General features: G+C 39.5%; 2 protein-coding genes across 3 annotated transcripts in view; both read right to left on the reverse strand.

Annotated features, from left to right (window-relative positions):
* Positions 1-2,292, reverse strand: part of LOC106515046 (aryl-hydrocarbon-interacting protein-like 1) — a 21,442-nt gene extending 19,150 nt beyond the window's left edge. Inside the window, exon 1 of the mRNA XM_014004652.1 lies at positions 1,240-2,292. Coding sequence (XP_013860106.1) covers positions 1,240-1,335 — 96 coding nt within the window. The 5' untranslated portion in view covers positions 1,336-2,292. The remainder of the gene's footprint in view (positions 1-1,239) is intronic.
* Positions 2,293-3,198: 906 nt separating this feature from the next.
* Positions 3,199-14,982, reverse strand: part of taf7 (TAF7 RNA polymerase II, TATA box binding protein (TBP)-associated factor) — a 14,858-nt gene continuing 3,074 nt past the window's right edge. Inside the window, exons 5-12 of one of the 2 annotated variants that reach the window (XM_014004666.1) lie at positions 14,759-14,879; positions 14,559-14,617; positions 13,952-14,024; positions 12,853-12,966; positions 10,656-10,850; positions 7,147-7,259; positions 4,051-4,110; positions 3,199-3,771 (exon numbers count right to left, since the gene is read on the reverse strand). In XM_014004666.1, the coding sequence (XP_013860120.1) occupies positions 3,727-3,771; positions 4,051-4,110; positions 7,147-7,259; positions 10,656-10,850; positions 12,853-12,966; positions 13,952-14,024; positions 14,559-14,617; positions 14,759-14,879 (780 nt within the window). In that variant the 3' untranslated portion in view covers positions 3,199-3,726. The remainder of the gene's footprint in view (positions 3,772-4,050; positions 4,111-7,146; positions 7,260-10,655; positions 10,851-12,852; positions 12,967-13,951; positions 14,025-14,558; positions 14,618-14,758; positions 14,880-14,982) is intronic. The other variant, XM_014004673.1, reaches the window with a different exon arrangement.

The raw sequence follows: 14,982 nt of genomic DNA on the forward strand, positions 1-14,982 counted from the left end.
GATGACATTCTTTGCAATAAGACAGAAAACATTAGATACACAGATTCCTTTATCTTTTCTCATTTTTTTCACATTTAATGAAGAATGTAGGTCCTTTGTTCTCAGTCACGCCGAAGAGTCTGGTTAAAGGCATTTATGATCCCTTTGAAGAGGAACCAACAGACAGTCCTGTGCTTATGGGGGAHGGAAGCAACAGAACTTGTGGGGTTCGGAACAGGAATGTGGCAATTCTTATCTATTAACAATAAGGCGTCAGGACGTCTGGTGGGGKTTTTTGTAAGAGATGTTAATTCGAGCCACAAATGAAGTTCCACGCAAAAATCTTTAGAAAATAGTCTGAAGTCAAAGTGGGGTTTTTCTTCCTTCCTGAGCCGTTGTCAGAGGAACAAGGGAAATCTAATCAGAAATGATTATTTATTTGCAGGAAAATGTTACAATCTTCAGCTCTGCCACTTCCTGCTCTGTCACCTGTCCACTGTCTCCAAACCATATAACATGTGGACGCACTAGTGTTATAAACCTTTCCCTTGACCTTTACTGTCACCCCTGGAAATTGGGTCTAGATCCTCATGACCCAAAGAAGAGAAGCAGGTAAAGAAGAAAAAAATGTCTCTGCTTTTTAAACTTCATTTGTTTCTCTATCATTTAAAATAAGGATTTTTTTCTTTCTCAGATCTTTCTTTTATGTCTCCCATATGTGTTTAAAAAAAAACTTCCTAACCCTTGGTCAGGCTGGCTGCAAAATCCTGTTGGATCCTTCTATCACTCTATTTATAGGCTGATAGACTGAGTCCAACAGGACAAAATCCTTACTGTGCAAACAAATGGGAATCACCTCAGCGGACTGGACACACACACACACACACACACACACAGAGATACACAGGTGAATGGAAATTCATGCTGGCATTGTCATGGAAAATATTTGTCACAGTGTCCAGGCTTGGTGCCATATGTTTGGATGGGACGGGGGGAAGGGGAGAGAAAAGAAAGGGAGACCAACAGATCAGTGGATGCACAAAGACTGGGGCCAAAAAAAAARCATGTTGCAATCCGGTTGACCAAATGTTTGCTCTGTGCGTGTGAGCCAAGAACGTTTTCTCACCTCATGAAAATTCATAAGGATCTAATTTAGGAGGAAAAGCTAAACAAGTGTAACAAAGGAAAGAAGACATGACAATGAATGTTTTCCTAATGAGTACACAAACAATCATTAATTCAGGTCATCAGTTAGAATACCTTGGTCCCAGGTGGAAAATGAGGCAGTGGTCCTTTGCCTCCAGCCAGAATTTTCTTCTGGACTCCTGGATAGTTGCGAAGGCTGATATCCTCCATCGCCTCCGAAAMCAAGCAGAGAAAGTTTGTGTATTTTGAAGATTCTCTCCTTGAGTGTGCTCTTCTGGCTTTTCTAATTAGCCCAGTGAAGAGAGAGTTCTTGGCTGGTTTGCTGCTCTCTGACAGATGGCAGGATTAAGCAGGGTTTGGAGATGGCCACTTTAATCTGCGGAGCTAATCCCTCGCCTACCCCTACGATTGGTGGGGGCAATCCCTGCAGGAAGACTTAGGACAGGCCAGAATCATGTGGATAAGAGAAAAGTCTAGATCAGTCTTTGGACCAAAGATCATTCTGGAAGCAGGGCCATCCTTCCTGACCATGGGTGGTCTGAATAACATGACATACAGCAGAATGTAACAACTACTAATGATAAATCTAATTATTATTTTGAATTATTCAACTCTTAAAATGTCGATAAGCTGTAAAAACCCTTTAAAATACTTTATTTTTTAAAATTTAGTTAGCATAAGTGATCTAAATTTAACTCCATTATCTCTCTGCTTGTTTCAGTTAGGTTGCCTGAATCTGTGATCTTATCCTTTTGGTCACTACCCAAAGTTTGTGACCAAAGKTGAGGGTAGGAGCGTAGACTATCAGTAAACAGAGAGCTTTGCCTTACAGCTCAGCTCCCTCTTCACAACAGACCAGTAGAGTCCACGCTGCCCCGATCCGTCAGTCAATCTCAYGCTCTATTCTTCCCTCACTCGTGAACAAAACCCCAAGATACTTGAACTCCTGCACTTGAGGCAGAAATTCACCCCCAATCCAGAGAGAGCAATCTAACCTTTCCCAACTGGTTTCAGATTTGGAGGTAAGGTAAGAGAACTTTATTGTCATCGTACAGAGCACAATGAAAGAGCGCTCAACTGTGAACCGTTCCGGTGAGAGCTGAAGATCACAACACGATGACACCAACCTGGACCACATCATCTGCTAACAGCAGTGATGGAATCCTGAGGCCACCGAACAGGACTCCCTCCGCCCCCTGGCTGCACCGAGAAATTCTGTCCATGTAGGTTATGAACAGAATCTGTGACAACGGGCAGCCCTGGCGAAGTCCATCTCCTATCCTGGAGGGGTCCGACTTACTGCTGGCAATGCCAGTCAAACCTTCACTCCTTGTATAGGGACTGAATGTCCCGTAACAAGGAACACACAATCACATATTCGTGAAGCACCCCACACAGTGTACCTCAAGGAACAGTCGAATGCCTTCTCCAAATCCACAAAACACATGGAACTCCCATGACCCCTCGATGACCCTAGTGAGGGTAGAGCTGGTCCAGTGTTCCATGGCCAGGATAGAACCGTATTGTTCCTCCTGAATCTGAGGTTTAACCATCGATCGCACTCACTCTTCAGTACCCGAGTAGACCTTACCAGGGAGGCTAAGGAGAGTGATGTGCCTGTATTTGGAACATAAACTCTGGTCCCCGTTTTTGATGAGAACCACTACCTCGACCTGCCAATCCACTGGCACTGCCACAGATGTTCACATGAAGACGTGTCAACCAAGACAGCTCCACAACATCCAGAGCCTTCAGGAAACCAGGGCAGATCTCGTCCACCCCGGAGCCCTGCCGCTCTGCGTCTCCAGTCCCAATTATGGACAGACCAACCCTGAAATCCCCAGACTTGTCTTCCGTGCTGGTTTGAGAAGGTTCGAAAAGTTCCACCTCATGATAACATCACTGGTTGAGGTTTAATCTAAAAATATAATTTAGGAACATTACCATTAATTTTGATAAAAATCACACAAACTGGCTGCAGTACCAAACAAAATGCAGCATTTGTAAATGTTTGTTTTGAAAAATACACTTTAAATGTCTACAACTCAAGAGGGAACAACCCAAACATAAAACTCAGTTTTTTTAGGTTTTATTTGATTTTGATGATTTTTTTTTAGGATAAAACAAACTGAACTTGCGTGGTTTAGGTTGGTAATCAGGACACTAAATATATTTTGACAAAGTAACAAAAGCACAATCAGAAACAAAGAAACGTTCGTGTGTGGTGATGTGTGCCACTGTGAATAAAACAATAAAATCCAGCTTTTGTGTCTTTTTTGAGTGTCTTTTTTTTGTAAAAAAAAAAAAAAAACACAAAGGGTTGATTGAAATAAAAGCTGGCTAAGATTTAGTTTTTGTTTTAGGATGACAGCCAAAACCAGCATCCTCCCTGGAGGCCAACTTTTTACTTCAATCATGCAGTAAGTTAACAAAAAATATTAACTTTTTACTTCAAAACCTAGAAGGCTGCAGACATTATGAAAAAAATGACAAAAGCCAGCTAATAAAGGCCTTCAATTTCCAAACAGGCTATTCTCCTCCTCTTCCTCGTCTTTGTGGGTGATGTATGGCTGAGGATGACATAAGACTGCCCCCTGCTGGTCACTTCTCTATCAGCGAGTCCAGCTGCTCCTGCAGGGAAGCCAGCTGTGGAAACATGAAACATGAGGGTGTAATTGATGCCCAACAGCTCTGCAGTTTAATTGTAGAGTAACTATATGATATTTAACGTGTCATTTTATATAAATTTTTATGTTTTCTACTGACATTACACTTAACCCAGAACTGTGCGCAGTTAAGCTACAGAGGCGACAAATTACACACCACTTCATTTGAACATCCTCCTAGGGCAGATAAGCTCTGTTTCTGACAATAAAATGCTGGAAGATGTAGAAAACTCACTGATTTTATTTTTTTTAAACGTACCTGCTCCATCTCTCTCTCCTCCTGCTGAATGATCTCGTTCAACAAGGCTTGGAAGCGGTTCTGAAATGGATGAGAGACAAAACAAGATTTGTGCGAGTCGACACGCTGAGCCTCATTAAACTGCCGTGGCTTTAAGTGTGTGCCTGCCGAGGCTGCTCATGTCACCATCCTCCTTCCCTGACAGAAAGGCCATTTAGAACGCCAGTCTGAGACAGCTGACCTTTCTCCACGCGACTGTGATAGTAACGACTGGTGATCGGGCTTTGACGGTCCCAAAACACACGACGGAACGAGAGCTCTAAATGGCAACATAAAAAAATAAAAGAGGAAGAAGGCACCACGTCTGCTCGTGTCCCTCTCATCGTAAAGTCTTCGTTAAAGAGGCTGAAGAGTGAAATCTGCACTTTTTATTTTGAGGATGGTGGGGTTTATACAGCGAACAGCCAGAGGGGCAGATTTAATATTTAACATAATAAAACAYAGACCTAAAATGTGCACAATCAGCTGTTTTTTATTTTATTTTTATTTTTTTCAAGATTGCAGATGAGCTTTGGGTGAACATATGCAACAAGGATTTGCCTCCCAACTCATTTGCTTCACTTGTTAAATTTCTATCAAGGAGGTTTTGTAATACAGCTGTTGTGTTTTTCTGGCCACATGACCCTGTGATCTACTGTAGAAGCAGCAAACAGGGCAAGAGTCAGCTACTTTGCTAATACTGTATGTACAGTAATGATAAATCCAAACAATAAGAGCTGACTATGTAAAACTGTCAGAACTATTGATGATAAACGAAAGCCTTATTAATATATTCAACTACATATAAACTATCTAATGTATATAAAAATGACAGAAAGCTGAGTGTGTTATGGATGTACTAACAGAGGAGAAACAGGAAAAAGTGTTTCATTTCAGATTTTATCTTAATTTCCTCCATAAAGATGTGATCTGACCCGAATTGAAGCTTATGCAACAGCTTCAAAATAAAATTAGCTTATAAAACCGATGTAATCACTGTTATTCATTGAATTGGTTTGCAGATATTAGCTTCTGTAGCATATATTGCTATACAGAGTGTAGCACTTCACTGAATCATGCTACAATTTGCACACATTTAATTTACAATAAGCTTTTGCTTTTATATAATATATACAGTGTAAAAAAACACATTTGATTATTGTAAGTTTAAAGGACTAGGGGTTCCCAACCTATTTTCCTCAAATCCCCAGTTTAATTCCAAGCCAAGCTGATCCCCTGCTCCCTAATCCCTCACTACTCCCCACCTCTCCCAAAGATGTGTTCAAGCTTCATCTCTTTATCAAAATAATAAAAGAATAAAGTGAATAGTTGCCATCTTTAATTTGGGAAAAGAGGGAAAAGTAATAACTGAATTGTACATAGTTTAATCAAATGGACCTATTTTGGTGGTTTTTATATACAAACAATAAACTGATATTTTCACAACCTCTGAGCAGACAAGGTTGTGCTTTTATTCTGAAAGGGGTAAACTGGAAGTGTCACGTGTTACACAGACCTATAACTCTGGTTTGGACTAGTCACAGATGATCTCATTCACCTGTAAATTAAACCAATAGAAAACTAACAACAGTCCCACCAGTCTTCAACTGGAAGAAGTGACAGGCTGAGATGTATCAAACACAAGTGGACGAGGACTGAAGAGTCATGAACAGAAGGGGACGACAGAATCCTGGTGGAAGTGACCTTATCAATAAAAAAAGTTAAGAAGCACTTGGAGAGTGAATACCTCCACCAAGACCCTAGGTTATGCAAATAAGCTTGTGCGGCTGCTGTGCTGTGATTGGTGGAGCAAAGTTCTGCTGGATGCTGATCGGCAGTCATAGAATGACATCGTCATAGTTTCATTTCCAGTTTGTGCTAGAGCAAGCTGCAGCTCTGGCAGATGTTGGCAGATCACCACCAGAATTTAAATAATTGTTCATTGTGACAACCACAACAAGCCCTGAAAATTCAGGAAAATCCATCCATAACTTTCTGAGTAATCCTGTGCAAAGACAAACAAATAAACAAAACGAACCAACTCTACCAAAAACTTCACCTCTGACMAGGAGGTTAAGTTCTGTTTCTGCCAGCAGGGCGGAGCCTAACTGACCAACATCAATGGCAGAGAACTCCTTTATGACATCACAACTTATGACAACAATAAGCTTGTGCCGCTGATAACAGGTTAGAGGACAAGTGATGTCCACCACTGGTGACGTCGATGCCCATGTGGGCAATGACTGATAGGGATGTCCCGATCCAGATTTTTTGGCTCCCGATACAATCCGATTTTTTTAACAATTAGTCTTTCCGATACCGATCTGATAGCTTTATTTCTTTCCAAGTGACAAGGTTGGTAGTATTAAAGCGAGCCCTGCTGTTCCCACACAAGAAACATCTAGTTTGCAGATTTTGCAAGATGCAGTTTCAGCATCGTTTTCCACTGAAAAGTGTTCCCACACTGTGGACATGGATACTTGTATCTTGACTTCTTAACAGCAGTTGTAAAGCATGATGATGCTGAAAACTGTCGCCAAAACTGGATCGGCCCGATCACATGACTAAATCCAATTCTACCCAATTTTCAAAACATGGCCATATCTGCCACCGATACAGAGTATCTGATTGGGACATCCCTAATGACTGAGTTACCTGGAGGGGGGGGTGATTTGGAGGAACAGCCTCCCTGATCTGAAATGATGTTCTGTTACTGGACTTGTGTGCTGGGCGTGAGTTGTCCATAATGAACACCATGTTTGAACTTAGGTTGGTACACAGGTGTACTTGGTACCTTGCAAAGTCAGGCCAAAGGTTGATGATTTTGTAAACATGTCACCTGACCTGCGGCCCTGTGTCTGGGACGCTCAGGTGAAAAGTGGGGCAGACTTTGTAACACAGAATTAAGTTGGGTTTTGTTGGCTGTGAGCTGTTGCCCTGTTTGGTTGCCATTTTGGTTCATCCATACACACACATAGAATTGAACTATTTGTCTGGGAAATACGTAATACCCCCGCAGTTTAACGCTCAACTTTGTCTTATGCTGTTTGTGAGGAAAAGAGTGCACTTGTTACTTACTTTCAGAGCCTGGTTTTCCACTTTCATGATGAGCTGCTCTTGTTGTTTCTTCCGAGCACGGGTTTCCTGGAGCTTGGCCTTAACGTTGTTAATCTGCACCTGATACTCCATAACTGCAGAAAACAGCAAGAGGTTCGTGCATGAGAAGGTCATACACAACATCAAGAAGACATTTATGTGCCCACAATTTATGTGCTGCAAAGAGTGGGTTGATGAGKTTATAGAAGGACAATGATGCAGCTTCATTTTTGGAGCCGCAAAAATAAATAAATTAATTWAAAAAAAAACGTAGGGAAACAGCACATGCATCTTGCAGCTCTTGGGAACTACCGGTCCATTTAGGAGAAGATGCACAAGCAGCTTGAAACACAACGAGACAACTAAATCAGTCTGCTGCAGTCTTAACAAAGAGAGTCCCATTACACTGCATCACACTAACCTGTGGCTCCGCCAGCATCGAGATTTTTCAAACTAATTGTATCCATTCACTGCTCATTTCCACTGGTGCTCAATTTTCCAATGCGGTTGCTGTTTTATGCTAAATTAAACAGAAAAAGGAGCCCCTGCAGCATCATTTATTACAACTCTGCACAGCGGCGGGAAACACACTMAACCAATGTGGGACATATCGGTGGAAAGTCTCTGCTTTGGATCTGACCAGTAGAGCTGCTGACTGACTGACAGCTTCATGCATGCAGATAAGGARGCGCTGTGCCGTCGGACCGGACTGCTGTCTGAGCTGCACGCTGAGCCACAACACCTGTCAGACTGGTTAGTTAAGGAGGGGAGCTGAGAGCTGTCAGTGTGTGCCTCTCTGTGGGCGAGGGGCACACTGTGTGTTTACATGAAATAGAGGCTACTTATTTGACTGTGTGTGATGTCTGACCTAGAAAGCTCAGCTCCTATTAAAAGTTTGAGCACTTAAGCTTTAAGTTCATTTCTGACATMCGTTTCGACAAGTTCCTGAGGGTGGTCTGACTTAATTTAACGTCTGACTCTGTTCTAAAGCCCAACCTTGTAGCTGGGACCACTTGGTCTAAAAAATGAAAAACCCACTTGGCTGAGAGACTGAACATTTACCCTAAGGTGTGACTTGCAAGCACAGCAGGAATGATTGCATTATCGAATGCAGCAGTTACTTCATTCAGACAGGTATGGAGGTTATTTCAAGGTGAACAGATTCAAATTTAGGAGTCAGCTCTTTGCACCTAAATCTATTCTTTAACAGCAACCTGAGTGGTTTCTTAGAGTTAAAAAATAAGCAGAACAAACTCCTACACAATGATGACCTGCCATCAACAATGAAAGTTTTGACACTGAGCAGGATTTTGTTTTGCCATTACATACATATATACAAACCGTTAAAAATAAAAATAAATTAAAAATGTATATTTTATACCTATATGGATCAACATTGTACAGAGGGGCAACATTTTGAAAACAAAAAGTCTAAAGCTAAAAATGAAGCATTTTATAGTGAAAACACAAGAGAAATGCTGAGTGCTGAGTAAAACAGCTAAAGTGAGCAACACAATACTGGTTAAGCAAAACAGTGAAAAGCTGAAACAAGCAGAAAATTAGCTTAAAGCTAAAACAAAACTGTAGCTCAAAACTAAAACAACTAAAATGGTAGCTAAAAAAGTAAAACACAAGTCAAAAAGGAAAAACTACCAAAACATAAGCTAAAAGCTCAAATTATCAAAGCAGTGGTGAAAATTTTAATTAGCAATGCATTAGCTTATAGCTAAAACAAACAAAACAGCAGCTAAAAGCTACAACAAGCAAAATAGTAGCTACAGGATAAAATCAGCAAAACAGTGGATTATAGCTAAAATGAACAAAACAGAAGCTAAACGATACAACCAGCACAATAGTAGTGAAAAGCTAAAATCAGCAAAACAGCTACAAGCTGAAAACCGCTGCAGAAGTTCGTTCCTGCCCACAGCCATCAGCATCTACAATAACTCTTTAGTTAAATGAGTAACAACAACACCTAATTTCCCTCTTGGATTAATAAAGTATTTTTGAATTGAATTGAAAATCAGCAAACCAGCAGCTGTATAATTATATATTTAATTAATATTAATTATATATTATGTTATTACCATAACATTAACTCAAAGTAGAGATCAGCAAAACAGTAGCTGAAAGCTAAAATGAATAAAACGGTTGTAAAAACATTAATTTAGCAAAACAGTAACTTAAAGATAAAATTGGCAAAATGGTAGCTTATAGCTAAACAAAAAAAATTAGTAGCTAAGATCTAAAATCAGCGAAACAGTAGCTGAAATGTAAAACTAGGAAGTCAAACCACCCGTTGGTTGAACATTGTTATTTGAAAAGTAAAAACAAAAGCTGTTCATCTGCTTTGACTGCAAAACTGATGGGAAGAAACTATAAAGTGGAAAAAGACACATCCACACACACTAGGGCTGCAACTAATGATTATTTTAATAATCGATTAATCTGTTGATTATTTTTTCGATTAATCGGCCAAATCATTAAAACACTTAATTACATAAATATAAGTAGATATAAATCAATTTAATTCCTGTATAATTTAGGGATGCAAGTTATCAATTAATGTGAAGTGGTCTGAAGTTCTGCTCGCGCCTGTTTTTTCTTTTTCTTCATCCTGAACCTTTTTGCTGTTTATCAAATAACTTTGAGCCTCGATCAGAAAAAAAAAAAGACTGGAGGGTTTTATATCTCTGACCCGAGAAGAGGAAACAAATGGTGGACTGAGGTACTTTTTTTCCTCCCCGGGACGTGTTTCCTCCTCACGACACGGCTCACATCAAATCAGACCATCGTTAAAAAAATTAAATGTGGCATTTACTTTTTATCATAGCTTCGGTTCTACTTGGCCAAACAACACAATTTAAAAACTGTTTAAAGTTCGAAATCTCTTCTTTTGACTCAAGGTCTCAGAGAGGGCGGATCTTTACAGGTAGAGTTTTTTTTCTTCCCAAACTTTATTTAGTTCAGCCAGCGTTGACGACGCTCTGTGGGTGACGTAAACGGCTCGGCGACATGGCGAGGGACGCATAAAACGCGCAATACAATGAATCGTTAAAGAAATTCGTTGCAAACGCTTTTAATAATCGATTTTTATCGATTTGTTGTTGCAGCCCTAACACGCACCCACACACACACAGACCAAGGATCATGCATACAGTTATATGTAGTTAATTTATCTAAATATAATTATCTCTTTTGTGCAGTCTATTTGTAAAGTTTAACTTTTCATGTGGAATTAATCATGCAGTGGATGAAAAATGTACTTTTGATCACAGAAAACATCACAACTGTTAGGAAAATATCAAATGAATCAGTTTAATATTTAAAGAAAAAAGATAATTATGTGTTTGTAAATCCAAGTGTGACATCACAAAACTGACTTCTTTCGATTAATCACTACTCCTTAATGAACTTAACTGTAAGAAATGCTAAACTTTTACACAACTTCACCAGTCTTGACCAGAAACACACCTCCTCCGTATTCTCACCTATCTGGTTGTTTCTGTCACTTTCATGCTGAGCAGAATCCGACTCGTTGAGCTTGTCTTGGAGCTGTCGCACCAGATCGTCCTCCGTGTCCATGATGTTCAGGTCCTCGTCTTCATGCCGGTCCCCTTCGTCCTCCTCGTCCTCGCTTGAGCTGCTGATGTCGTTGAAGATCTCCCGCAGCTCATCGCGTGGGCCTGGGCCGTGCAGAACGCATTAATAACGAGGACACAAAGATGGAAACTTTATAGCGCTGCTGAGCTTGGATTAACTTCAAGAGACAACGATTTTACACATTAAACTTTTAGTCCAACTGAACAAAACAAACATCCAGAATGTTCCTCTCATAGGAAACTAAACATTTTATATAACTCACAAATCCAGGAACCAAATGTTGAACATGCCTCAACACGGAGGACATCAGTGGTTTTAGAAAGTTTTATTCTTCTCTGAATTCCTCTTTAGCTTTATTTTAGTTGTAGTTGTTTAAAAAGTCCTCACTTTTAAAGCTAAATAAGTACGATGATGACTTCTTTGAAAAAAATTAATGTTCACTTTTTCCAGGTTTAGATTAAGTTTTTACAGATTTGTTCACTAAACCCTTTTCTAATCCTATAAAGAAYGTATAAAAATAGAATAAAAACAAAATAACCTTAACTCAGAAGCATTGATATTCTTATGTTTAAATAGCAGTTTTATACATTTTTGAGTCACTACATTTTTATATCCTTCTCATATTTTCCTTTTCATATAAATAAATAAAACTTTTTTCACAAGAACATATATTGTAAATTCAGTGGTGGGCACAGTTCCCCTAAAGCACTAATAGGGGAACTAATTTCCTGATTAGTGCTTTAGGGCTTTTGCTAATTTCTTAATTCATTAGTGGATTAGCACTTGCTAAATTTATGGGTTAAATTTATAAGCACTAGTTGAGTTCTTTGAATATTATTGATCAATATAATTGTCAACAGCTGAGGGTGAAAGCTGTCAGACGTGTTGGCCACTTATCCACTAGATCAGTGGTTTTCAAACTTTTCTGCTTCCGACCCACAAAATAAAAGTTGCAGACACTCGTGACCCCAGATATTACTTGTTTACGTAGCAAACTTTGCTAATAACTCTGTTAAACATGGGAATAATAACTATAAACAAACCTAATTAAATTCAAAAAATTCAAACTCAAAAATAATTTATTGATCCCAGAGGGAAATTAGGTAATAACTAGTAGAAATATAGTAAATATTATCATAGTATCATTTCGCAGTATCATATACAGTATATATATATCATAGTAATAACTACGATACAAATTTTAATTCATTTATGATTATTTCAAATAAATTGCAATAATCACAATGAAAATATTCCACTGGCATTTTTTGCATTTAAATTAATTGAGTTCTGGTAATCCTCTGGGGACCCTCATTTGATGTTTTGTGTCCCACAAAGGTCCTGACCCCAACTTTGGGAACCACTACATGAGATGAAATATTAATATTCTGCACACAGAAAATATTGTCTCTCGTTGACTCTGGGTCAGCTGGGATTTTAGTGCTTTAGAGTTAGCTTTTGCTAAATTTTTTAATGTGTTAGTGCTTTAGAGTTAGGGGACCTAAATATTAAAGTTAGTGCTTTAGAGTTAGGGGACCTAAATATTAAAGTTAGTGCTTTAGAGTTAGGGGACCTAAATATTAAAGTTAGTGCTTTAGGGTTAGTGCAACTAACTTTTAGATTAGTGCTGCCCACCACTGTGTAAATTAAATAATGATATAAACTTTCCAAGAATATCTTGTTGTAATGTGCTTTGTTCTATAGGTACGGTTTCCTGTTATAGAACTGAGGATCTGGTTTTGCCAACAAAGCCCGTCCCAAATGTTCACTGATGAAATAAAGCTGGGTGGGGGGGGTCCTTCCAACATTTTTCAGTCTGGGATCCCCAAACTGATGAAGAGAAAGAGCAAGGACCCCCTACTATTTATATGAACATAGATATGATGTTTTAGAATAAATTTAGCTTAATTCTGCATCTAATTACTTGGTATTATTGATACCAAGATAAATCTTAGAAATCAAAAAATGTATAACAAAAAAAGTCTAAAAAAATTTCATGACCCCCCTGTAATACCGCCACAGAACCACTAGGGGCCACAACCCCATCCTTGAAGACCTCTGACATAAAGAGTAACTTGTTTCTACCTGATGAGTCGTGCCCCATCTTAAGTCCTGAAGTACCAGGTGAAGAGTCCAAATTGCCCAGAGAGCCGTGTTGATCTGCTTCTTTGGATTCATCCTCTGCGATAACTTCCCATCCTGTGCAGCATCGGTTAGGGACAACAACCTTCTGCAGGTTTCAAAATTCATCAACAGTCCTGCGACACGGACCTAACCCAAGACCTGAGGGACGATATTTAAAGGTCCGCTTGTTTTGTCGTGCACATGTCTGATGTATGCAAACAATAAAAACAGGAGCAGAGCCTATTTTCTCAGTGACCATCTGAGCAGCGATAACGAACCGTCCGTCTGGATTAACGCACAGGAAGCAGCCGTACAGAGCGGCCCTGCTGTGCTCTTATTCTGTCAGAGAAGTTCAGACTTCCATTACAACACTAATCGCTTCTTTTCCCACCACGTATCTCTCACTGAGGCGAGTCAGCGAGGAGCTGGGCAGGAGTCAGGACACCCGCCTGAGCCTTGGATGAATCATAATTACACTCTAATTAGTGCATTCGTGTTCCCTCCAAAACAACTACAAAAACTTGGTGTTAGAAATGACCAACATACAGCATGTAGTGGCACTTTTCCTCTTCCCTCATCACATAATTCATTTAGTTTTTCCTTCATCTCAATATTCCTACGTAAATTAAGCAGGCAGCCAGAGTTCTGTCAATTTTGGCATGGAGGCGCCGACGCATTTCCTTGGTAGAAACAAAAAAATTTGGSTCGCTAATTTTTTGGAAATAAAGGCAGGTTTTCTGTTGGCTGGTTTGCAGATAATGTAATATACAAGATCTATTTATAACTTCACAGTTAGAACCGGTTTTTACTTGCCTTTGCTGCAACATGTCAAAAAGGATGTTCACTCATTTACCCAATTCAGTAAACTGTTTAAAGTAAGTTGTCTTTGTTCTAAGGGTGAATTTACAAACATTTCTTTGAATATATCCTACAGGACTGGACCGTTCTGCTTTTAAGACTCCACGTGTTTTGATTTGCAGATGAGACCAAACGGCCTCGCTCSGTTAGTTTCGAGGTAAACGCATCAAATCTTTGCGCTGCAGGGTCTAAAAAAGGATACGAACGCTGACAGCCTCAGCATCTGTGCTCAGTAGCCTCTTCACTTCCTTTTCCACGTCAGGAGATTCGATGTACTGCAGGGACAAAGAAACGGATCGGGTTACTTCTCAGCCCCACACAAACACACACAAAGACACACAACACAAAGGTAGCAGCTGGATCCATGCCAGAAAGCACATTAGCGATTAAAAACAGAAGGGGACAAATCAATATTACTCAGCTCGGCACCTTCAGTGAAATCTATTCAAAACACAAAGTGTTGTACTCTCATCTGATTTTTACTTTGATCAAAGCAAGAGTGAAATTGCTTCTTTTTTCTTTTTTTTTTTTTTTTTTACTTTGATCAAAGCAAGAGTGAAATTGCTTCTTTTTTCTTTTTTTTTTTTTTTGCATGCCTTTGGGGAAAACCAAGATGGAATGCTTTATTTATATGTTAATCTTGGTTTTTCACTTTTTACTACAGCGCCTGTTTTATGAAATGTAAATGTCTTGTTGGAACACAGCTTTGAAAATAGATGGATCATCAAACAATATGCTAAAGAGACCCTGGCAGAATGATAGGGGTACGCTGGATGGAATGCTAAATAAATAAATAACARTGTCACAACCTTCTTTTTCGCAGTCTTCCGAAATCTCCGTTTGCGTGTGTTCTTCAGCGGGCAGGTGACTGCGGACCAAAAACACCAGAGTTGGCAAAAGGAAAGAAAACAGTTCAACAGCTGAGGAGGCAGAGTCTCCTTCCACATCTTGCTGACATGTAACTTTTCAGCTCAAACTGTTCAAAAMRTCCGGAGATTTATCAACTTACTGCCATGATTCCAAACAAATTTCTTGTCCTTGTCTTTATCTTTTTTCTTGTTCTTTGGGTCGGTGCCAGTTGGCTCYTCTAAAGGAGGGTAAAGATCTCCATCTAGTGTACAGACCAGCATCTAAACCAGGAGCACAACAAAAAGTGAATCAATGAATGAGAACTTTGTCTGATTTATGCTAAAATAATTAATGCAGCTACAGTATATTTTGTATATATATATA

This window comes from Austrofundulus limnaeus, unplaced genomic scaffold (genome assembly GCF_001266775.1).
Source record: "Austrofundulus limnaeus strain Quisiro unplaced genomic scaffold, Austrofundulus_limnaeus-1.0 Scaffold1, whole genome shotgun sequence".
NCBI classification, from domain to species: domain Eukaryota; kingdom Metazoa; phylum Chordata; class Actinopteri; order Cyprinodontiformes; family Rivulidae; genus Austrofundulus; species Austrofundulus limnaeus.